Here is a 25,458-nt window from a genome sequence, read left to right as displayed (position 1 = left end):
ATTATTTTTTTTACAAAGCTTATTTTTTTCAGTTTGTGTTGACACTGTCAGAATTCAGAAAGGTAATATTTCTGTTATGTTTATTATTGAGGTCACAAACACCTTTCAATATAATGCACTCCAGTACATTGAAATGTGTTTCTAATATTCTGTCTCTCTAGTAAATGGTGTGGACAAAATATTAGGAACATAATACTGTATAGAATGCAGTCCAGTTCCACACCACTGCAAACTACAGCCTCAATAACAAAACAATTTAGTTAAATTAATACATTTCTGACAGTGTAAATCAAAACTGAACTATCATTGTAAAAACATAATATATGGTAAAACTGTTTGGCTCCTTTTTACAATGGTAAAAATGCCCAAGTTGAAAATATCCCTACTTAATGGCTTGCATGCAGTTTATTTTTCACAAAAGGCTAGAACTTCTACATCCATGGCTAGAACCTGCTTTTCAAATGTAAAAAATAAATACATTTCAAATATTTTACTTTTATATATGGAAATAAATCAACATTTTTTTCTCTCTACGTGGGGACTGCTGAATGCGTTTGAAGAGTTGACTCAAACATGCTCTATAAGACAGTTAACCCCTGTGTACCGTTACTATTGTTTACAGATACAGATTGAAAAAGCACGCTGTAGACGTGTGTTATGTCTGTACTATCAGCTGCTATGCTACCTGTAAACAGAAGCCACGTGACAATCTGTCGCGCTTTGCAGCATCAGGACGAATGACGGCTGAGTTAGAGGAAGTTACTGGGAGCAGCTGTGCTAGCATGTAACCTTACACGAGTTGGATACAGCATTGCAGTAAGAGAGAGGTAAGAGTCATATATAATCGGAGACAAATAGTTCTACATATCCAAACAAGCGTTCGAACAGATGCATGTGGGCGTTGCAACGACCGTTAGCAGCAGCTACAGAAAAAAACTTGCTACCTTAAGGCCTATGCTAAAGCGACCTAGCTAGCCTGTCTGACAGATTTAGCATCGAGCTGTCTAACTAAATATTTTCACGTTTTGTGCAACATATTTTAGCTTTTCTGGTACACGTTTTTCTTAGTGTAAATTATATTTATAGAAACAGTGCTAGAGTTTTGAAACAGTGAGTTACATTGGGGGATAACTTCCTTCACAAGTTACCGTTAGCTTGCTAACATACATGTTGGCGTTCTGCAGCGGATTCCATGATCGGATTGTTGTTAGCTGTCCTATAACGTTAGCATGCTAACTAGCAAACACTTAGCTAATTGGGAGAACCTTTCATATGTGCATTATTAGGTGACATTAAATCAACCCCTCTAGAGATCTACTAACATATTTAAGTAGCGTTTTTTTCTATGCACTTTCCAATTCTGGCCTGCTTAACGTTAGTTGTAACTTGATTAAAACACGGTAACTTGCAGGTAAATTTAACACTAGCTTTCCTCTTTGAAGGTTTTCCAAGTTTAGAATCAGAATAGGATTTATTGCCAAGTAAGTAATACTTACAAGGAATTTGCCTTGGTGATTGGTGCATACACAAACGTATTAAAAGGAAATCAACAATATAGCAAATTAAGTTTCTGCTACAGACAAGAACATTAAAATATAGAACAGGCATATTATCGTTACAAAAAATATATGTAAAAGACACGATGACCTAAACAAATATGTACAATATAACTTTTAACAGCAAGAAAATAAGGCTTTATGGTTATGTGCAGGATCTGCAAAAAAAGTTAAAGAATGTGCAACAGTTCAGGATATAATATGTGCAATGGGCAGGCATAGTCCAGAATGTTCGTTAATGTAACGTTTAGTGTCTAGGGGTGGGAGTAAAAGTGTGTGTCAGTGGGAGTCCCGGTGTTGCACCGAAATCTGTGACCCGTCGTGATCTGTGTCCCTCCTGTTAAAATCAGTCAATGATTAAAATGCGTAGCGCCCCCCTCCGTAGTTAAGGTTAGGGACAAGGGACTGGTTCAGGTTTAGGTAGGGGGACACCGATCTCGACGGGTCACAGATTTCGGTGTAACGAACAGAATGAATAAGCAACCATTCAAGAAACATAGGCCCTCAAAGTTGAACCATATTGGACCCCCACCCCACCTAAAGACACAGATGTCTTCTTAAAAAATAAACACATAACATTATGGTTCTCTGAATTATCGGGTTTTCAGAGGTTCAATGTTATTCACAATTTCATAGTTTTGGTCCAAAATGTACAAATTAGGTGATTTTTGTCCTTAAACCTTAATTTGCAAAAGAAAACCTTGTATGCTTTTTTTCATTTTTAAAAATATGTTATAGGGACACTTCTTAAGATCTAAAGTTTTCATGTTGCCTGCTATCGGTTGAGCAACAGCAGACTTCTGAGTATATAGTGGTTAGGTCAGTCCAACACATGAACCCCTAATGTTGCCTATGATTTTCTGTTTAACCTCGAATATTAATTCAGTTTTCCCAATTGTCAAGAAGGAAACTACTGAGAAACAGAAAATTAAAATGAACTTAAGTAAAAAGGAAGCCTAAGTCAGCAGAAAGGTGTAGTGCAAACTTAGTCATGTGAAGTTATAAAGAGATTTATTTTTATTTTGAAGCCACTGGTCAAGGGCTGATGATGCTTTGCTCATCTCATTTGGACTTAGACAGTATGCTTTGCCTATTAATGTGTATGGCTCCACTGACGTGAGTTTGGCCTTCGAGACCAATGAGTATCTGCTCAGATCCTCCCTAGCTTCCTGAGATTAGACCATAATGGTCCCCTGAGCCCAGTTAAATGAACATGGTGCATGATAGCTGTCTTGAAGCATTATTAATATCATTTTTCTTGATCAAAATGGGTTATTTGACGCCTGCTTTCCCCACATTCTGTCTATGTTGTTTTCATACAGGAAGGCAGCAGCATTCATGGATATTGTGGACACCTTTAACCATTTAATACCCAGTGACCAGTTGGATGAGTCCCTGGTAACTGGTCAGAATTTGGAATGTGAAGCCAGTAATGAGTTTGGGCCAGGACTCCGACTGGAAGATTCACTGAAAAACATGCTCAGTGACAAAGACCCCATGTTTGGATGTGCAAGCTCTCAGTTCAATCTGCTGGACAATGAGGACTCCACTTTTCAAATTGCTGGCTCAACAGGTATGTCAACAGATGAAATAGACGGTAAACATACAGATAGGCTAACATATGCTACTACCACAACTTCATGTGACTGCTTTACAATAAAGGCCATTCACAATTAACTAGAAAACTTAGTAGAGGAAGTTTAAAGTATACATTAACAGCTTGCTTTAAATTATTTATATAATGACTATGTATAAGTTTGAGTATATGTATTTTATTTTTTTTTTTAAATCTTTTTTTAATTCAATTTTAAAGAGACAATACACAATGATACATCATTGTACATGTGCCAGTGTCAACCAAATGGCACATTTTTGACCGTTGTGGTTGCCTTTTCTCTTTATATCAGTGTTAAATATTGTTTTTGTTTAGTAGTTTTGCCACTTACATCGATACACTGGGAGATAAATTATATGTATTCCTTTGGGCTGTTGCAGGTCTCAGTGATGGTTTAGCATCCACAGGCCTCAGCAGTGAAGTGACAGTTGCAGAGACCCAAGTAAAGCGACCTTTTGGCAGGCAGAAAAAACGTCCACGTCATTTTTTAGAATACGGTAAGTGGCTCATTTAGATTCCTGTTTTCACCAGATGACACCTTCAAATTAGAGATGGTGTGAAACACACTTTTCTGTTTTGTTTCTTCTCGTTGAAACAGAGTATAGCAGTGGTCCACAACCTGCTAACAAATCCCCCAGCACCATGCCCCGAGGACGACCTGGAAGGAAACCAGCGAACAGGCTACAGAAGTCCTTTCTTATTGAGAAAGGAGTTAAAGGCACCCAGCTGAAGAAAGAATTAATTCTGGGAGGGCGTATTAATGTTAATGATCTTGATGGTGGATTATGGCTGAATCCTTCCGTTGTACTGAGACGATTAACAGTCACAATTGCAGGATTCAGGATTGAACTGCTTCCAGGACCCTCTTACACACAAAATGTTGAAGGGAGCCAGTCTGTGTGTCTTGACGGTGGTTTTTCATATGCTGGGGACATTGGGTTTGCCGTGTTGCCAGATGATTCTGTCAGTGTACAGAATCCCACCCCTGAGAATGTGGCAGAGGCGAATGTAATTGCAAAGAGCTCGGCTGATGATGCAGCCCTCGGACTGGGCCCATATGTGAATCCTAACGACGTGCAGACCTCCAACGGGACATTAATGGGGAGTGCCTGCACGCAAGAGACAAAACTTGACAATCAAAGTGTTCCTGAAAAGCAAAAGCCAGTCAGTAAAGGAAAAGATGACATCAAAGAGCCACAAAACCACGACAAGAACAGAACTACTGTTAGTAACAAGACAGATGATGAGGAAAAACAACAGGTCACAGCCAAAACACTGCTCAAGTCGAAACAAGGACTGACTTCTAACAAGAATAAGGACTTGGTTTCAGGTAAACCAAACAACATGATAAAGGGAAATAAAGTATCCCAAAACATGCCATCCAAAATCCAAAGAGCAGATCTGCACAAAATTAAATCTCTAAAAGAAAAGAAAGACATTTCACCTTTGAAAAGGCCTGCAGAAAACACCCTAAGTGAGCCTGCTACTAAAATGCAAAAGACACTGGTCACAGGAGAGAGTAAGGTGAAGCCAAAATTGACAAGTACACCTAGCTCTGTAGTGAAGAAGAGCCCATTATCTGGCAACCGTGTTGATCAGCAGGGACCAACTAAACATACTCATCCTCCCAATATCCCCAAAGTTGAGACTACTAACCCAATGCCCGGTCGTCCAGGCCATTCTTTAAAAACGCCGGACGAAGGAGGGCAGGAAAAGTCCAAACTGAAAAAACCAGAGAAGATCCTCCAAAGACAGAAAAGTAAAACTGCAAGAAGCATCTCCGTGGAGGAGCCACAGCTGTTTATTCCAGACAATGCTCCTGTTGTGAAGAAGGAAGCTGCGGAGGAGCAACCCGTTAACAGCGAGACTGTATGGGATGGAAACAACTGTTGTGGCCTGTGCAAAAAACACCACAATAACATGTAAGTGTGGCAAAACAGATTGTAATGTTGTTACTGAAACTTTATTACTGCATGTTGTAGATTTAACTTGATAGGTCTGTTTGTTACAGAAGTGTGAACAACATTGAATTGTTGATGGCCACATTTACTCAGCACATGCAATATTTGAGGGAGTTTAAGATTTGAGGTAATTGACATGAGGGGAAGGTGACAGCTAACATACCAATATTTGTACAATTATCAAAAAACCTCACTGACTGTCAAATATGTGTTTAAATAAACACAATGTGACAATGGGATTGTAATATTGGTGTCATTTTTGTTCTGTGCCAGAGTGTATCTAGTGCTCAGAATGCTTATTTGCAAAAACAGCTCTTAATAATATCCATACTTTGTTTAGGTTCATGGTAGGCTGCGGCCGCTGCGACGACTGGTTCCATGGCGACTGCGTTGGTCTCGACCTGACGAAAGTACGTGAAATGGAGGAGGAGGACCAGATGTACGTGTGCTTGAAGTGCTGTGAGGATGAAAGCAAAAAGGTGGAGCCCGAGGCCCCGAGTGCAGCCAAACCAGAAGTTCAAGTGAAGGCGGAGGTACAGGATCATAAGCTGTCTCCCAAGCCCCAACCAGGACCCTCCCAGACACTCACATCAGGGGGCGTCCGACCAGTAAGAAAGGTAAGCAGTGTCGCCACGAGTTCTTTAATAAAGCTGTTTGATCATGAATTCAATTACTACAAATATTTCATATACAAAGGATATTTTATTTGTTCCCCCAGCTAATTCATCCTCTGATATTAATCATAGCCAGGGTTACCACTACACAAGGGTTTGTTGTCTTTTTGCTTTTACTTTGCCTGTACAGAAGGCTTGCACGTGGGTGTGTGGTTAACATGGTGTACTCACCAAAGTTTAGTGCATTTTCCCACAGATTAAACTCACCCTGTATTTCTTTTTAAACCTTTGGCCAGGGGGGTTATAATATTTCATCCGTTAACTTTTTCATTTTTATTCATATTTTCGTTCTCAATGTCCTGCAATAATAATAATAGGGCTAATGTGATTTTTGTACTGCTCTCCTTAAACAGGATCCTGATAGAAGGCAGTCCACAGATGTCAGAGAATCAGCTCACAAAACAGGTATTTTTTCAACATTCGGTTTTTAATGACACATTAGGTTCAAGACCAGTGGGTTCACTGGCTTGGTGATTCTGTGTTATAATATGTAAACAAGATTGAAGGTGATCACAATAATACGTGACTAATCCTTTTTTTTTATACATTTAGTGACATGTTTTTTGTTTAAATTAAAACACTTTAAATTATTACATAACATAACATTACATTACATTAAACCTTTTATACTGCCAGTTCAGATTAGACAAATTTCATAAACAAATATGCTCAAAACTTAAAAAAAAAAAAAGGGCTGTTAATTATATATCTACACAAATCCTCAATTACAACTACAACATGCTTTGCATTCTTGTTTAATACAGAAGTAAATAAAAATCCTCATTGTCCTTCGTTAGATACTTACAGAAGCATATTGCTGCCATGCCCGAAAAAGAAAAACATCAGTATCACGTTGTTACGTGAACATTTTATTGTAATAACAAGATGTTCTTCACGTTATAACAAGATATTTTGTTTTGTTTTAACAAGATATTGTCAAGTTACCACAACATACAAACTTATCAAGCTACAACAAGAAAATGTTCTTATTACAGTATACTTTTTTATAATTTATCTTGTTAAAACAAACAAACCAATTGCGAAATAAGGCTCATATACACGATTGAATTAAGTTCTACTTCATGCTTGGGCTAAGACATTCTGCTGCTACTGAGGACGCTCAGCCCAAGCATGAAGTAGAACTTAATTAAATTGTGTATATTAGCCATATTTCGCAATTTATTTGTCCGCACACCGTGTTTTCATTCAAGCAGGAGTTTCATTTTCTAACCAGAAATGATCACGCTATAAAGCGATAAATAGTATATTATAATAACAAGAACATTTTCTTGTTATAACTTGATAAGTTTGTATGTTGTAATAACGTGAAAATATCTTTTTACAATAAACCTTTCATGTAATAACGTTATACTGATACGTTTTTCTTCTTTAGCCATGGCAGCAATACGCTTCCATAGATAATAGATAACAGCTAAAGTTGCAAATAATTTTCATAAGAAATGTCTGTTTGTCACATTTTTGTATCAAAACTCTGTGTTGAATCTTTGATATTTTGTAATCCTTGTGGTCCCAGATTCCCCCCACCTGCTCAGTAGATATTGTCATTCTATCCTCATAGGTTTTTATCTGAAACAAGAGACAAAAAGTAAGACTCCATCTTCAGCTTCAAAGAAGCCTGTGTCTGTGGAGGCAATCAGGCGAAGTGTGCGTGATTCTCTGAAAGAAATCCTTATACAGAGGTGAGTATTTCATGAGTGAAAGTTATTAAAAGAATTGTGTAAATACTAAAGTTTTTTTTTTTTTTTTTTTTTTTTTTTTTTAATTGAAAAAGTTTACAAACAACTACCTTAGTGCACCAAACATGTGACGCTTTCTGCACTTCAGGTTGAAGGAGTCTGATTTGGACGTCTCAGTGGAGAGGGCCTCTGAAGTTGCCAAGAAGACGGAGAGAGAGCTTTTTCACTTGTATAAAGACACCGACAACAAATACAAGAACAAGTACAGAAGCTTAATGTTTAACCTCAAAGATACTAAAAATAATGTAAGTACCATTTTTAAATCGGGCATGATCCAAATGTAAAGTTTCTTGGTGTTGCATTTGCATTTGAGTTTGAATATATGTGTACTTATAATTGTCTTATTTTAATTTATTGTTTTGTATGTTTTAGGTCCTCTTTAAGAGGGTTCTCAGAGGGGAAATCTCTCCTGGTAACCTAATTCGGATGAGCCCCGAGGAACTGGCCTCGAAAGAATTGGCTGCTTGGCGACAAAGGGAGAACCGACATGTAAGTAATGCCTAAGTCTTTGTTGTAGTTTCTTACTAATTGTATTGCATATATTCACCCTAATAGCTCACAATAATTCAATATAAAAGTTAAGCTCAGCAAGTAGTAATACAATTATATTTTAAGGTGTTCTCTTTTATCAAGACTGGTTGTATTTTGGAATGCAGAACAATCAGTAACCCTCTAAAAAGCAATGAATTCATTTGTTTTTCTTCATTTTACAGACAATTGAGATGATTGAAAAAGAACAAAGGGAGGCCGAGAGACGGCCGATCACTAAGATCACACACAAAGGTGAAATTGAAATTGAGAGCCAAGAACCAGTGAAGGCACCTGAGCCTGCAGAGGTAAGGGACACGGCGAATATTACTATGCATTACTGTTTATTAACATTGGGTGCTTCAACGTCATATTTTGTCCCCCTTGTCAGCTTGAGTCTCCTCCCAAGGCGACAGAAGTCTCAGCAGAACCTCCAAAACCCCCTGAGAAAAAAGCAGAGAGTACCAACAAGGACAAAGACACAACCAACCAACACAAGTCTCACTTATTTGACCTACACTGCAAAATCTGCACAGGTAAACCCTGACATGAGAAAAAAAGCCATTAAGCTCTGCCTTTATTTCCATGTTAATCTGCTTATAACACTATCCTCAGTTACCAACGTGTGTGTAAACGTGTTTTTTTTTTTTTCTCAATAAGGTCGTATGGCACCCCCTGTGGAGGAGGCACCAACCAAGGTGGTCAAAGTTGCTACTACAGTGGTCCGGAGGCAGTCCACCAAAGCAGAAGAGACAAAGAGCACAAAACCTGCGATCGACGACGACCTGCACCTCACTGTTTTAGAGGAGAGCTTCCGAAACGCTCAAGGCTATGAAGGAAGGTAAGCAGGTATTTCTGACTCTCTGCGTGGTTCTGGTGTGCAACTTTTTTCTTTTGCAAGCTTGCTCCATTGCCGGTATATTCGACACAGGTCGGGTCATATAGCTGGAAGAGATGAAGAGGCCGCTTTCCTTTCCAACCTGACGGTCCTGTGGCGAGGATTCATTCATATGCACGCTGTGGCAAAACTCGTGACAAAAGCCTTCCCCGTCTCAGGCTTATTTGACAACTTGACTGAGGTAAAGTGTACACAGCAAAACATATTGAGTTTGAATAGCTGCTGCAAAAGTATTTTATACTAAGTCCTGTCAGAAAGGTTTGATCTTTTTTATTCTTTCTTCAATAGGACCTTCCAGACAACATTCAAGTTGGCGGAAGGATAAGTCCACAGATAGTGTGGGACTATTTGGAGAAGATTCGGGCAACTGGAACAAAAGTGAGTTTTTGGCAGCTTTCCTTCTTAAAGGTGCAGTAGGTAAGACTTATAAAACTAACTTTCTGTCATATTTGCTGAAACTGCCCCTATGTTTGAGTAGAACTACATGAAGCAGGTAATTAAAAAAATAATCTGGCTCCTCTGGCACCACCTACAGCCTGTAGTGCGATTTGCAAAAATCCACCGCTCCCTGTTCAGATGCACCAATCAGGGCCAGGGGGGGTGTCTAACTGCGTGCCAATCACTGCTCATATACACGCATTCATTCTCCCTTGTGGGGGGAGGGGCATAGGAGACAGTTTTGGGCTTTAGCAGAAAGGGGGGAGGGACTGAGAAGTTGTCGATGTTAAAATTATTTGGCTAAGTCCTGGATCTTCACAATCCTACCTACAGCACCTTTTTAAAGGGATAACACAGCCTGTAGTAAAAATCCGTCAATAAATATAATCACCCTACATATGGTTTATTGTGATCAAGAGCAGTTTATGTCCAGACAGTTAACCTCAAGATTTGTAATGCCATGTGATGCATTCCAAAGTTCTGGTCAAACTTCTTGCAGATGGATTGCAGATTTTACTGACGCATGCTTTTTCTTTTATTAAAGGAGGTGGGCCTAATTCGCTTCTCCCCTGAGACGGAGGAAGATGAGATCTCTTATACTCTTCTGTATGCCTACTTCAGCAGTCGTAGGCGTTTTGGGGTGGTGTCCAATAACCTGAAACAAGTGAAGGACATGTATCTCATTCCTTTGGGTGCCACTGAAAAAGTTCCACATCAGCTTGTTCCCTTTGATGGGCCAGGTAAGCTGACCACTAAACCTACATTATTTTCTCTCTGTAAATGATTACCTTTCTCATCTTTCAAACTTAATTCATCTTTCCATTTGACAGGTTTAGAAAACAACCGTGCCAACCTTCTCCTTGGACTCCTCATTCGCCAGAGACCAAAAAGGGATTTTCTTTCTGTTGACATGAACGAAACTGCCAGGATTATTCCTGAAATCAAGCCCATCACCGTTTCCACAAAAGAAACCAGAGCAACAGAGGAAGATGAGAAATTGTTCCTCTCTTCCTTGACTACTGCACATAAAAAAGAGGACAAACCAGTTAACACTACTGATGATGTTGATGAACCAATTACAGAGTCTGTGGAAGAACCATCTGCATCAGAGGAGACCAACAATCAGGAACCAGGAAAACCACTGCGCTTTCTTCCAGGTGTGTTAGTAGGCTGGGGTGGGGAATTACCACCTCTGCCAGATGTTGGAGGTAAACCTGCAACAACAGCAGATGACACCCAGAAGACCCAACCAGCTCCAAAAACGGAGGCATCAACTGGAAACTCAAAAAGTCCAACAGCTGCTGCATCACGAGACCGCTTTGTCATAAAGAAGAAGGAAGCTAAACCCGTTAAAGCTGAACCGGAGCTATCCAGCCTGACTGATACATCTGCTGCTAACAACTCATCAGGAAAGGATGCTGCAGTGGTGACCCATGGTGCACCGGTCTCTCTGAAAGATAAGCCTCCAGATGTATCGACTGAAGTGTTCCTGGCAAGCTTGTCAGCAGCTCCAGTTGGGACTGAAACTAGCAGCGCTGCCTGTGTAGACAAAGGCAATGCTGGCCTTTTGTCTGAAACTGAAAAAGCACCGACTGAAGGGAATTGTTTGTTGCAGTCAGAATCCCAGGCTGCTCCAGCTCACACTAATAGCTCAAAGCCTCCTTTAAGTGGAATATTGAAAAAATCTTCAGCATATTACACTGTGAATGAAGATAAAACAACGGTGCTACAAAAGGACAAAGCCAGCCACCCAGCTCCTTCGAGTCCCAAACCAGTTCCTGTGTTGAGTAGCACTAGAAATAATTCAGTTACACTATTTCACCAAGGATATTTACAGGTTTCTCAGGCTAGAAACAAACTGCAGGAAGAAAAGCAAACAACTATTCCATCATTCGCTAGTGAAAAGGAAGATCCTGGAATGTCCCAGGCTAATGCTACAGTAACTCAGACAGTATATCCTCCCGCAGTCCAAGGACCACAGATAGAGTGTTACGCAGAAGCCTCTGAGCTCCAACACGACTCAGTAATGGCACCAGCTCTCCCAGAAAACAACAGTGCTGCACCTATCCCATCGCAGCAGCAACAGCCTCAGGTACCTGGCAGCTACGACTACCCAACTGGCCCTCCTCCTAACACTTTCTCCAGCCCACACACCCAAGATCAAAACCACAGTGCACCATGGGCTCAGGGTAGCACTTCACACGCTCTTTCTGGACTTCAATCACAGTACGCTGAGAGCTACCCTGAACCAGCTGGCCGACCTTCATCCCTGGCCAAAGACTACAAGCGTCTAGATGAGAGATACTGTGACCCGTGGGAGAGGCCGCGAACAGCAGAGGACAGAGACCCCCACGGGAGGCAGAGCCATCACAGGGACACTCATCACGGGAAAAAGAGCAGACACCACGACCGGGAGCGGGAGAAAAGGCGTGAACGCAGCTATGACAGAGAGAGGAGTAGGCACCATGGACACTCAGATGACCGCTATGGTGAGAAAAGGAAAGAGAGGTACCACAGCGAGGATCACAGCAGCCGTCATAAGGACAGACACAGACATAGACGGGACTCTGATTATGAGAATGGACGGAGAAGTTCAAAAGACAGTTAACTCATAATTATGTTTGGGTTTTTTTAAAGCCCTGCTAGCAAGCGTTGGGGGCTCTAAGAAAGACTGCTAGCTTGTTGGTTACTTTGCTGGTTCAAACCACTTCTGGTATGTTGGCTGATATTGGAGTTATTTTATACAGCAGTCTGCAGCTTGTATGCCATTTCCTTCATACAAGTTCCATGTTATGTTATTGACAGTACAGCCAAAATGATTTGATAATAATCAATTGGATTGTGAAGATCTTTATAGTCATGTTCTCTTCGGACCAAGAACAACTGAATATTTCAACATTTTTAACCTTTTATTGTATATATTGTGTTCATATTGAGCTGCTGTGCTACCAATGATCAGTAAATGTGTTCAGTCTTGTGGTAACATACAAAACAAGTGTGGACCATTTAGTGAAGTTTAAATTGGCATGAATGTAACACAAAATGTTTAACTGAGATCTGTGATCTAAACAGCAGCTTTGCTTTCTCCCCCACAAATTAAATTCTTTTAAATTGCTTTAATATTTTATAACTTACTTTTTTTGAAAAAGTATGTACATTTTGGCTTGTAATATACATAGATGAAGTGTGCCTTTGCACTGTTTATGTACAGTTCTTAATAAAGCTAATCCTTTTTTATTATTGATTATAAAAAAACTTCTACTTCTTTCTAAATGTATTAAAGATAAAAAACACCTGGATTTACATTGTATTACGTGTTGTACACATGTTGTAGATGTGTCTGCCTAGATATCAGACACAGGGACTTGAATTTACATTGTCACTTGTTTTTCAATTGTTTTTCTCATTGTTTTTGAAATTTGTCCATTAGAATAGTGACCATCCCTCAGGGATTACTACATATTTGTTTGCGATATTTCATCCAATTGAGTTCATCCAAAAGTCAGATGAAAATCTAGTTGTAGAGTGTTGAAGAAACAAGTATTCAAATATAGTGTAGCATGAACTTTCCTTTAAAAAAAAAAAAAAGAAAATCTAACTACTGCTGTGTTACACAAATCTCCTATGGACTAGTTTGTAGTAGGGCTAATTACTAATTAAACTACTATCAGGTCACAAAGGGAGTTTTACTGCTATTCATTGCCCTCATAAACATTAAAACCCTCACTATTATTGAGAAACTGTAGCGGCTTGGTATCTTTAAACAAATAAACATTTCTGAGACTTCCTTCAAAGCCTTTTGAAAACAACCCAGAAGTAACAGTTGATACATGTCTGTATAATTCAAATCCTCCAAAGTAAAGCTGACCGCCATAGTTTAAGGCCACGTAACGCTCAAATGGGTCCATGTCTTCGAAAAGTACTTTCTTATTGTTTAGGAACACCTGGATAATTGTGCTGTTTAAAGATATGGACACATTGTGCCATGTGTTGCAGCACAGTGTGAGATTTCTGACTGTTATTGGGGGCGAAAGTCTCTCTCCAAGATTGACAGCGATTTTGAGGTGGCCGTTCTCAAGTCCAACTGTGAGGTAGTCATCATCTTCATGTTCAGCCCTTCCCATCCACATTATCAAACTGTCATTTGAGCTTGTGTGGAAGCTGAAAGCAACCTGTGTGTATTTAACATTTCTTGTGTTGTATCTTGGGTCCTGGAATTTAACATATGAGCTTCCCACAAACTTAAGAGTGTCTGTGGCTATTTCTGTGTCGCAGTACCTCCCACCCCATCCCAAGGGGCATATGCAGTGGTATGAGGTAACACTAGATGGAGCACATAAGGAGCCCTGCTTGCAGATGTTGTTTACACAGCTTACAGACTGGTTACACACAGAGCCAGTCCATGATGACAGACATACACATGTGAATGAGCCATTTCCTGTTGCCCTACAGTGACCTCCGTTTTGGCACACCTTGTACCCACATGCGGTCCCATCCCAGTCCCCTACGTTTGCTCCACTTATTGCCCCCGTCTCTGTTAACTCAAACTCTTCACCATTGAGGAGAAGTTCTCTTAAACCACCAGTGAAGCCCACTGGCCCCCCTTCAGTGGCATCTGTGGAGACGAAGCTCAGAGTGGACACGCCCCCGACAAAGATGTCTGTAGCAACATCGAGGGTGGTCATCCCTTCGGTCACATTCTCTCTAACCTCCTTATTATCCAGACTGAGGAAGCCTTGGTGACCAACTCGGCCTGCCTTCACCGTGTGCCAGGTCCTGCCGCGCAAGTCCACTCGCTCAACAGATTGCAGGACGTGGGTGCCATCCCCAAGATTGTATCGCAGCTGGACAAACCCGGATGTTAAAGAGAGGCAGAAGAAGTCTCCTGTAGGAAGAAAATAAAACATTGCATTATCAGTAGCAGTTCACCTACTATTTCGACAGTAGAATAATAATTTTAACGTAACCTGTTCACAGCAGTGTCTGTCTGTTGATTACCTAGACTTACAAGAAGATTGTTTGGAAAGACACGTTGAATTTTTGAAATGTAATGTTCAAATGCTTTGAGCAACACAAACTGAATTGTACTCATCCCCGCTGTATTGAGTTGGCAGCAGAAACCTCCCACAGATATTTAAAAAAGCAAAGTTTTATGTTTTAAAAGAAATAGTAAATAGGGCTCTGTGACTTATACTTATGATAATGAATAAAATGACTTTGACTTAAGTCTATAATGTAGCAGAGGCAAAGCTGTCTTTGATTATGAATTTGGCGGCTATAGGATCACTATGGAAATATGTAATATTAACTTCTAGTGTTTTTATCCTCTGTCATGCGTTATTTTCATGCATAACACCATGTTTGTTTTATGTTACATTATTTATGGATTGTTTTATTTTATTCCATTTTCTTTTCAGATGCCCTTTAGCATGAAATACTTACAGTTTGAAGAATAATTAAAGCTATTTTTTTCCTATGACTATAAAATTATGGAAGGTGCTCCAAAATTGCATTATATCATCTACTTAATGGGGCTTCTTTGTAGAGTTAAGTGCAAAGTGTCTATCATGTATTATTCTTTCATTATACTGTAGAAACAAAGGATGATTTAGTATGTATAACGTGTGCCATTGTGGTGAGACATAGGGAGAAAACAGTGATCCTGGTCCTTGCATGTAAACATACTGACATTCTGCACGGTAAATATAATATTTTGTTCATTAAAATAAAGCTGAATGCCCTCACCAGCTCTGGCACTGAGATGTTGTGCAATGTAGACAAGGATGCCATCCGGTGATAAAGGCTGGAACTGCAGCTGCAAAACAGTCCTGTGTCTTGTACTCATAGGTGGGAATGACATCCACGACGACTGGTTACCGCTGAAGAATGGATCACTGATGGTCACAGCTGGACAGGCAAAACAACATAGTAGTTAAATAATTGAATAGTGAATATCTTGTCTTATTAATTAACAAAACACATGCTACAGATTGCAACCGTTCTCGCAGTAAAGTCCCGCAGTCCCCAGGGGGCACTGGCAGGTATATCCATTCGGGAGAGGGATGCAGGTGGAGCCGTGGGCACACAGAGGAGGGGGACTGTGCTCGACATCACACACAGACACGGTCTCAGAACAGAGTGCTCCCTTCCATCCAAATGGGCACTGGCAACTGCAGACGGACATAGTCAGACACTGTAAAAAGCTAGTAAACACTGTCAATTCCTATATATACTTGCACTGTGTAACAGATTTTCTATAGGTTACTGGTGTCTCGTCAAAATACATGGGAATTTACATGTGACATAAAGTTACTGGGTGCGTTCAGCTCAACTATAAAGCCTACAAGCGTTATTTATGAGTGGGTTCCTTATAGATAATCAGAAAATAAATCCAAATTATTGTTTATTTGCACTTACTACACAGATGAGCCAGAGTCCACGCATGTCCCTCCGTTTTTGCAGTGAACATGAACACAAGGGGTAACTCCACACTGACCCACGCTGCGCCCAAAGGCTGGATGTCCCGCAGGCTGTCCCAGCACTTGGAACTTTCTGTCTCTTCTTGTACGAAACTGCACATCAAAAATGCACCCTTTGAGAAGAACAAACACACAACCTTATGTCAGTGGGATATCTTTTGTTCTCTGATAGGGAACCATCAGAGGAAACGCAGCAATCTTCCCTTGTATGAAGTTGAATGGTGCGCACACTAAAATGTGATTAATCTGAGCTGAGTTTGCCACTCAAATAAGGCCAATAAAAAGGAAACGCCTATTAAAATGCGAACACTGTTCGAAATGAATATTTTTGATGGTTGTTTATTTTATTGGCTGACACCACAAGGTTTTATACTGAAATCTGCACGACTTTATTAGATGTTAACTCTTGAATTTGATGGAATAAAATCTCTGCAGTCTCTACACTTCACATCCGAGATGTCCGAGTTTTTAAATCGTTTCCCCTCCTTTCATCATGCATCTCCCTCATCATATAGGCTTTTTGCTTTAATAATGCAATTTTATCAAGACAATATTTGCTTTGGCCTGTACCTGAAGAGCACCGGGCCTTCTATAAATATAAGGCCTGAGCACAAACCATGTAGTCATCTGCACATGTAGACTCCCGTCTCTGCTGCATTAGTCATTGGCATAAACAGGATGCAGCGGAAATGTCATGCTCATTCATGAATATGCATGGCATGATGCTGTCTTCTTGGCAGACTCAAGTGATGGTTGCGGTGCTGCAAACATAGACTGTTGAAAAGCGAAGCAGATTCATAGGGAAGATTATAAAAGCTGGTTATTTTTGTTGTAGCTGCACTCACTGACTCTTGTAACAGAACCAAGAAACCAGAGGAGCCAAGTCTAGCATTAATACGTGACAGTAAAATATGCAGTAAATCTGGTTTCAGAGTAATATTTTCTAAATAACTGCAGTAGAAAAGTTAATGACCCTCAAGATCTTCTAGCAAATCTGATAAAAAAAAAAAATCTGCATCAAAGCAGCATGAAATCAGAGTTTTTTTAATAGACAAGCTCGACAAACAGAAACTTCCGCGTTTCGTGTTATATGATCAACAGCTCACATTGAGTAACTGATTTGCTTTTTTTCTCTTCCAGCAGCAGACACACTACCTCCTCTGCCACCTTTCCACAGGGGAGTGTGGATCTGTTGATAACTGGGAGTGAAGTGCATTATCAGTGTGTTCACTGCCAGCCATCATGATTACGGCTCGAGGAAGGTCACACAGATCTGATTAGACACTCATGAGTTCTCATTACATCCCGAGCAAAAAGGTTGTGGTACCACCAGGGTCGCCTGACTCAGGTAGTGCTTACCAGTACAGGAGGAGTATGACAGTCTGATACAGCATGGGCAAAAAAGGTTTATTTGGCAAGCAGAAAAATTAATTATACGATGATAAATAAGCAAACGCACAAAAGCGCTCCAGTCCTTAAATATATAAAAAAAAAGCTCTTGTTCACCTCAAATGGATCTGCCATGACATTTTAGAATAACAAGCTTCATTGCTGTAGTGCAAAGACTGCTGAATATGGTTATGATGATATTCATAGCTGTTGTCATCATTACGGTTATGGCAATTTTGCGCCACAGCTCTGTACATTAGCAGGCACAATGAATGCTCTCCAGAATACATTCCTACATGGGGTCACCTGAGAAAAAGCATAAATGACGATGATGACAAAGATTATTTCTATGGCACCCTTGTTCAAGTGACTTGTCAGCAGTGGAATGGATTTGCACACAACGCAAAACTGTACGGAGGTGTGAAGTGATTAAAGGGTGCAGATACAATCAACCTCAAAGCTTTGTTCTGCCCTCATACAGCAGTCCGAGCCTGTAGCTCCCTTTTTCATTACACCCCTTCCCCTCTGCTTACAAAGACACAGAGATCCTTGGAAAAACTCCAAGCCCCAGTGCTCTTACTCCAGACAGCAGTGTTGGGTAGTAATAAAGCTGTAGCAGTCTTACCCTGAAAGCCATGATGGAACCTGGATCCAAGTGGCAGTAGTTCAGGGGTGTACTCATTATATCCACCCACAAAGAGCTGGTTGAAAACATTGAGGCCTAACAGGGGCCCTGGAGACGATCCTGTTCGGTTACGCTGTCCGTCAACCTGAGAAAGACATAGTAAAATGTCAATACTGAAGCTAGAGTCTTACATCTGTAGGCGGCAGCGTGGGAGCACAGTTTATTTAAAAATCTGCCAAAACGTATGACCCCGAATTGATCACTGAGTTATTCAGGATGTGTCCACCTATTAGCCATAGTAGCTGCCATACTCCCATGCTTTTGAACAGACAGACCTTGCTGACTCGTTAGCATCTCATTGTTGCTGCAGATTCTTTAGCCACACTTAGATGATGTAAACATTCTGATTCCTGATCACTGGATCAAAATGATTTGTTGGTACTAGCAGAAAACCTGATGGTGTTCACAGAAACTATAACACAATCATCACACATTCATTTCTGCCAGTTAGTATATTTTCCCTGTGTAGAAGTTAAAGACTACATGCATTATTGTGTTTGACACTGAGGATATCTGAGACGGTGGTCTGGTTCAAATGAGTTACGTTTTATTTCATTGTGAAATTGAGAATGACACTCAGACTAAATCGTTTAGTCTATTTCTTTGTATTGCGAAATTGAAATGAAATATGGACTATTACAATCAATAATATGTTGAAATTAATTAAAAGGAATCCATTTCTATAAAAAAATAAATCTCTCTGTCTGTTGTGTGCGTGTGTCAAGTTATAGCCTAGGCCTACCGTGCGCATATACTGCGCAAAAGCGCCACTTGTGCCTAGACTATTTAATTGTATAGCCTTGTTAGGCTATGTGTAGGGTGCAGGGAGAGACCCCCTTAAAGACAAAAAGACAATTCGAGCACTGCACAGTGCAACATATAAAATATATAAAATTAGTTTGGTATACAGTCAGGTGACAAATTAAAGAAAAATGGTGAATAAATGAGTGTAAACAGGGGTTGCTAAATGGTTTGATGAGATGAAATGAGGGAATATCATTCAGAACAGTATAACACAGTAACATCCCCTCTTTCTATACTACACCATTGGTCAATTGTTCCTTCTTTACATTGGTTAATCGTAAAATGCCTCGATCTGCACTTTTGCTACTGTTTGAACTATCTGGTTAGATGCTTAACTGTATTTTGTTGCACTGGTGCTGTGTGCAATGACAAAGTTGGATCTAATCTAAACAAATTAATCCATTTCTACTTGTGACAACTTATCACAGGTCATCGCCTCAGCGTGGACATGGTCTTGAGCAGTTCAACTGAAGAGTACATTTTTTCACAAGAAATAGAAAGATACAAATACAAGTCAGAATTACTGAAGTACCCCCTTAAATGGTAACATCTATTTTTTTTTTTTAAAGAATAGTGTTTGGAGCATTTAAGCTGTTCTGGTGGCTTTCCTTTTGAATTATCCCCCATCTGTATATGAGTACAGTATGTATTTACAGTAACAATACAATACAAAAATGACACTTTTCTAAACACCAAATCACCTTTAGCCATCCTGTTTGCTTTGACCTTCCAAATGTAACGGTGTGAATGTTGACCTGGGGGTTCAGTTGATCACTGACTATAGCTGCTACCCCTGATCCAAGGTTGAATTTATGCACAACTCTGCCATTTCGTAGTCCCAAAACGAGGAAGTCATCACCATCATTGCCTGCAAAACACATAGTTTTATAGAAGACATATATAAAAAAATATTCTGCTTACATTATTAACACTACATTTATAACAAACATTTAGAATGAACAATACATTTGTCTCCTTTAAGATGAGTTTTAGTATTGTTTCATATTTTGCCTCTCTGCTTGTTTAATTCTGTGTAACTTGATCACTGGCATCCAATAATTAAGGATGCCACTTCATCAAACCAATTATCATGCGAATGGTTCGTATTTCATGTTTATATATTGTGCCTTTGAATTTGTACCATTTCAAAGAGTGCTGCTCTCTCTCTGTCCTGACAAGTGTTTCATTATTCATGTTCCTATTGTTTTGTTTTGCCTGCACCTTGATGCATTTTACTCTCAAGAGGAAACAAGTGCAGAAGATCCACAAGATCTTTTGCTTTTTTATTTTTTTAATTCTTCTTCGTTTGATGAAATATGCTGGTGACAATGACGGTGGCGGTTACCTGCTACCAAATCTGACCCTACAGAAGGGAGATCCTAATTTAAAGTGATGGCTGCTGAAAGCATCACACCTACACCTCAAAGTCTGTTTAACGCAACATGCTCCCTTTGAAAGTCAAGAGCAATAACAGTTTAACTGGATATCAACTAATTACTGGACTGCAGGAAGACTCATCATTAATGTCTCAAAATCTGCCAAGAAAGAAAATCCTTAGGGAATATTTTTGATTAGAGGATTTCAGAGGAGTGGAACTCTATTAGATAGCACATTACAGTACACAGCGGGTTACACCTCTCAAAACACTTCTTTTTAAATCCTTAATGAAGTTTGACAACTGAAATCCAATGAAGGAGACGTCTCAAAGTTGTTTTTCTCTTTTCATTTGACTGTCAGAATGATTTTAAATTGCTGTGCAAGTGTCTAGATTGAGCTCACCTTGTCCTTTATGCCCAGCGAACAGCATCAGGTTGTTTTTCACAGCAGATGAATTATTGGCAAGTGTGAACCTCAGCTTGAACTCGTAGAAGAAACTGAGGCTCGGGATGGAGGAAAACGCCATGAAGGAAGTGTAACCAAACTCATCACTTCCACTGAATCTGGCACGAGTGATAGTGATGGCTGCAAAACAAACACATGCACAACTCATTTAGTTCATATGTGTGTTAAAATGTGACTAGTGTTGGCTAATGTAGGGCTCTGTGTGTCTGTGTGGTTATGCATTGAACAGATCTGATAATTCATCATCTCCCTCACAAGTTACCAAAAGATGGCACTATTGCTACACATTACATACCAGGGGTTAGTGAGATATTTTCCTTTCTGAATGGTATTAGATGATGACCTGTTTTCAAACACTATCACCTCTTCAGTCCTATTCTATTTTCATTAGTAGCTGTTTAAGAAGGGTTCTGGCAAGCACGCATCGCTTCATACCCAATGTTCACAAGGGTAGCACAATAATCCCAGTGATATTCAATTACAACCTCAAGTTTACTTATTCAGCATGCATCGTTGATTCAATAATGCTCTCTCTTGTATTCCATCCCAGCATACCCATCTACTTGATTTTACACTAGGGGCTCAATGTAAATTTCCCCACGCTCATTCAAAATAAGTTTTTTTGCGGTTCTTTTATTTATTTATTTTTTTACACACAGCAATGAGGATTTAAACACAAAACTGCTCTTCTTCAGTGGAAACACCTTGCATATTCTTCTGCAGCCCCAGGCAATAGCTAAGAGGAGTTCAGAGCTACCCTCTGTGACTGCCCTCAGCTCTGTTTAGCTGCTCAATTATTAATGAAGCTGGAAATGCTTCTGTTATCATCTCTAGTCTGGTAGAGCTGTATTTGCCTATTGTTTCACTGAATGACCCGAGTGTTACATGTAAAGCTACAGCTTATTTTTAAGATGTGGTGTGTGTGTTTGAATTGATCATACACGTGATCGTCTTTATGCCCTGTAATAACAATAACAAGCTCAGACCAGATACCAACATGTCAGCCATTACTACAATATTAAATGACCTTGAGTGTGTTTATACCAGACTATGTGCTCTGTTCATGGATGAATTACCCTTGAGCCGACTGTACAAAAGAATTAAGTGTCCGAACTGATCTAAACTGATATTTGCAAATTTTAGAAGACGAGGAATTAATAAAAAGTTATTACAAATGTGATATTAAACTATTCTGTTAGTCAGTAATTGTTTTATATTGAATAATATTTGATATTTCAGAATTTCTTATCAAAACTGATTTATTTATAAACGTAATTTGAGTGCCTTTGCATTTGTGTCATATCACATATGTATAAGCGGTGGACATAATATAATGAACCAAACCAAGAGAACACTTTGTGAGGGTTATATTGTTCAAATGTTTGCTTAGACTGTCACAGAAATGTTCTGAAAAGTTCTAAATCTTAACTTGAAGCCACAGTTTGCAATATTGTTATATTAGGTTTCATTATATTACAAGGGTTTGTTACCCTGTGTTTGTAAATTGGACAAGTATACAGTGGAAGGACAGGGAGTTAAATCAACACCTCTCTGACAGTCTCCACAAACACTGAACATTATACGTTTCACAAAACTAACATTGCAACTGCATTTTTATTCAATTTGGGTCTCAATTTCCCTGTAATGTTTTAAATAAAACCCTATGTACATCTTATTCAACAGATACTAAAATACTCTAAAGCTCCATATTTTAGATTCTGCAGGCAGGTTTAATCTCGTACAGTAACTATAAGCCTGTGTAAAAGGTTGACTTTACTATCAGAGACCTTTGGGTTAGTTGAAAAACATTCATTCAAATTCACAAAGGTCCATATTCATTCTTTTGATGTAGGAGGTGATAGGATTGTTGATGTGTGAATATAATCAACAGAAATCCTTGAGGTTTATTGGTATACAGTATTTGTTCCTATGCATAGTTTCTTTAAGCAAACTCAGCATTGCATAACACTTTGTAATTATGGTTCAGTGCTGGTTAAGGTAACTAGTGGTTAACATACTATTAACAAAGAAGCTTATGGATTGCCTCCATGAAATGCATCCATATATGTATTATTCACCACACTCTGTCAAATAATATCACATATTTCCACTTTGCTGGGTATTTGTGTAATGTGGTGCAAACCAACAGGAGCGGCAGAAGAAAAACAGAATGACAAGCGGCACCAGATTGTGAAATGCATTCTGACAAAAGCTGCATGTATATGGTGTGCAGCTTGGCTGCCACAGAGCAGCTGGGAACAACTGTCCTGAGTTAGATACTGTAAACAGTATACTATTATATTCTTTTCAATCTCGGCACAATGCAACGTTAACAGAAACGTCACTAAATCAATACTTAACTGAGGTGGTGATGCGGAAAAAGTGCTGCACAGTGCACGGCTGTTAAACCATTGAAAATGGATTATATGAAATGTATCTATGAAAATATGATGTACTAAAAAAGATTGCATTACATAACTGTATGTCTGCACTTGGCTGTTGTTTATTTGTTTATTGTAAGACATGGGTTAAACCAAGTATTATTTTTCTTGCAAAACTTTTTCTTGCTTAATGCCCTCAGACCCGGGGTAGGCACTTTATTTTTGGCAACGTTGGGCAAAAATTCCAATTCCAATCTTTCAGCATATTGTAATTCAAATGGTCTAAGAGAAAACTAGACTTCTGCACCTCCTCTTGGCTCTGTTTTCAGGCTTTAGAAAATCTAGCCTGTGACGGGAGACTTTGGCCAATCACAGGTCATTAAAGAGAGATATAGCGTTCCTATTGGCTGTCCTTAAAATGCAGAAGCGCGTGCACATGTCCCTTCGATGAAAGTTCTGTTTACCATAGCCAAAGGCTCTGCAGCTAATTCAAGGCTAAACTATTAGATAAGAGACTTAATTGTCATCCATCTATAGTACATAGAGGAACTAAATTAGCAACTTTGAGCTAGGGTTGGCTAACCCTAGCTAATGGCTGCAGCTAATTCATGTTCACGTGTATGGACCTAACTAAAGCTAAAGGCTTTACTAAGAATACAGAACGGTCATTCTAATAGAATTGCCACTATATAAAGGCATCTGGATGAAAGGAATGATTAGTGCTCGTAGATGTTACTGTATGAGGCAGTTGCATATGCCCTAGCTCGTCTGATGGGAGGGGCTAGACAGAGAGGGGCGAGGGAGAGCTGCATCTCTGTTCACTCTACTTCAAATTCTTTTTTTTATGCCTACTGCAGCTTTAAAGCATCCTTCCTTGACTGGACACATTTTAAAATTATAATGACAACCACAGTCGTTAACATTGTTAACATAACAATTTGCAAACAAAGCTAATGTTTAAAACAAACAGGGTAAACTATGACTGGATTTGAGAAGCAAGAAGTGGTAGTACTGTACTAGTAGTACTGTATAGTTCACATGGTGCATTGCCTTCAGTGTTTTAGTCTCTATTAATTCTAAACATTAATTTTTAACAGGAGGTATGGGCAACTTGTATACAAAGGTATTAAGAATTCTGAGTGAAGTCATTTTAAATATCTATTTATTTTTCATGAACTCAACTCTTCAGGCATTCCAGCATCAATAGCACTTCCTAGTCTTTCCTTTCCTGTTTTTTCATAGACCAACCTTATCTATTAAAGTGCACATGGGAACCAAGAACTGAAAATCTTCTATTTAGAGAAAATATTTAGCTCTTTCATGTTTCCTGCTTGACAAACAACTTTAGCTTTTTCTCAAACAGAGAAAAAAAGACATCTACCTTGCTATCACTGACAGTAGTTTGCTAAGGGTACCACATGATGAAAAGTATAACAAAAAGCCCAGAGAGGCAGGGAACCTTAGGAGTGATCAGATTTGACCCTAATCGTGTCTGATGTTATCAGGATTAAAATTCAAATGTCAGCCATATACTTAGTTTGACACTGGAAGGTTAGATGACCGGGTTTGGGATGTGGGTGCTGAGTCTGTGGCATGGCTGAGCGACTTACATGCCAAGCACCCTGCTGCTCCTACTGTCAGTTTAGTCAAGCAACCCTTTGTTTCTGAGAACCACAACCTGTGAAGCCTATCTCTAATGGCATTACTGTTTGCATAGCATGGACAATTAAAACAGTCACTTCTTGGTCATGCTGAATTATTAGCTTTTGGTGACTGCCTTTTTTTATTTTTTTATTACAATTTTGAGTTAACAACTGCTCTGTCCAAATGCTAATGTTACAATGACAATGATAACATACTGATGTTTAAGCAGGTATGTATGTGTACCATTGTCACCATCTTTGTTTAGCATGTTAACATGCTAACAATTGTTAATTAGCATTAAACACAAATGGGAATGTCCGTTTTGCATGTATTTGGTCATTAACCACAGTATTGGACAAAAATAAACATGTTGAGCGGTTAATGGTGCTAGAGGAAAAGTCTTGAGATCACTAAAGTCAGAGGGACTCATCCTCTGGGGATGTCTGAACAGAATTTCATGGCAATCTATCCAAACGTTCTTGAGATATTTCAGTCTGGACCAGAGTGTTGGACCGACCCAATGACATTAGCGTCCCTGAAATCATGCTGCTAGCATGCGTAAAAATACAGCATGTTTTTTACAGTCAAACACAACAATATTTATTAAAATCCATTCTGTTAATCAGATGTCCCAGTGGTCCTTCAATGACTGCAGTTTGTAGCTGTGCATTATAAATGTCTAGCTCAAGGGGAGACTATATATAACACCAGTTTTTGTGTTTCAATACAATAACAGCACAGAGCCCATCACTGATATCTGACTACTGTAGATAATTGCATGACTATTATAAACTGAGGAAGAGTCAA

The 25,458-nt window shown here is 39.4% G+C and overlaps 2 protein-coding genes and 1 long non-coding RNA gene across 6 annotated transcripts in view; 1 reads left to right on the top strand and 2 right to left on the bottom strand.

Annotated features, from left to right (window-relative positions):
• The first annotated feature begins 581 nt into the window (after positions 1-581).
• phf3 (PHD finger protein 3) lies at positions 582-12,667 on the top strand. 2 transcript variants are annotated; one of them, XM_031303296.2, is made up of 16 exons: positions 582-827; positions 2,879-3,129; positions 3,552-3,668; positions 3,770-5,093; positions 5,473-5,749; positions 6,160-6,211; positions 7,386-7,506; positions 7,652-7,808; positions 7,936-8,052; positions 8,277-8,399; positions 8,483-8,627; positions 8,752-8,932; positions 9,023-9,170; positions 9,278-9,367; positions 9,972-10,167; positions 10,258-12,667. In XM_031303296.2, the coding sequence occupies exons 2-16, from the start codon at positions 2,895-2,897 to the stop codon at positions 12,033-12,035; spliced, it is 5,061 nt and encodes a 1,686-aa protein (XP_031159156.1). In that variant the 5' UTR covers positions 582-827; positions 2,879-2,894; the 3' UTR covers positions 12,036-12,667. The 2 variants fall into 2 exon arrangements, with proteins under 2 accessions (XP_031159156.1, XP_031159150.1); XM_031303290.2 differs by having other exon boundaries at positions 3,546-3,668.
• LOC116052536 lies at positions 8,730-9,988 on the bottom strand. Its single transcript, XR_004105605.2, has 2 exons — positions 9,764-9,988; positions 8,730-9,387 (listed from the first exon to the last, which is right to left on the bottom strand). It is a non-coding gene; the product is annotated as an uncharacterized LOC116052536 (long non-coding RNA).
• The window catches only part of eys (eyes shut homolog), a 167,769-nt gene continuing 154,372 nt past the window's right edge, over positions 12,062-25,458 (bottom strand). For all 3 annotated transcript variants that reach the window (XM_031303278.2, XM_035991978.1, XM_035991979.1), the window contains 7 exons: positions 20,564-20,746; positions 19,486-19,652; positions 17,921-18,065; positions 15,845-16,019; positions 15,425-15,597; positions 15,173-15,334; positions 12,062-14,312 (listed from right to left, as the gene is read on the bottom strand). In XM_031303278.2, coding sequence (XP_031159138.2) covers positions 13,120-14,312; positions 15,173-15,334; positions 15,425-15,597; positions 15,845-16,019; positions 17,921-18,065; positions 19,486-19,652; positions 20,564-20,746 — 2,198 coding nt within the window. In that variant the 3' untranslated portion in view covers positions 12,062-13,119. The remainder of the gene's footprint in view (positions 14,313-15,172; positions 15,335-15,424; positions 15,598-15,844; positions 16,020-17,920; positions 18,066-19,485; positions 19,653-20,563; positions 20,747-25,458) is intronic.

The sequence above is a fragment of the Sander lucioperca genome, chromosome 15 (genome assembly GCF_008315115.2).
Source record: "Sander lucioperca isolate FBNREF2018 chromosome 15, SLUC_FBN_1.2, whole genome shotgun sequence".
Taxonomy (NCBI): domain Eukaryota; kingdom Metazoa; phylum Chordata; class Actinopteri; order Perciformes; family Percidae; genus Sander; species Sander lucioperca.
This window is presented reverse-complemented; position numbering and strand designations above follow the sequence as displayed.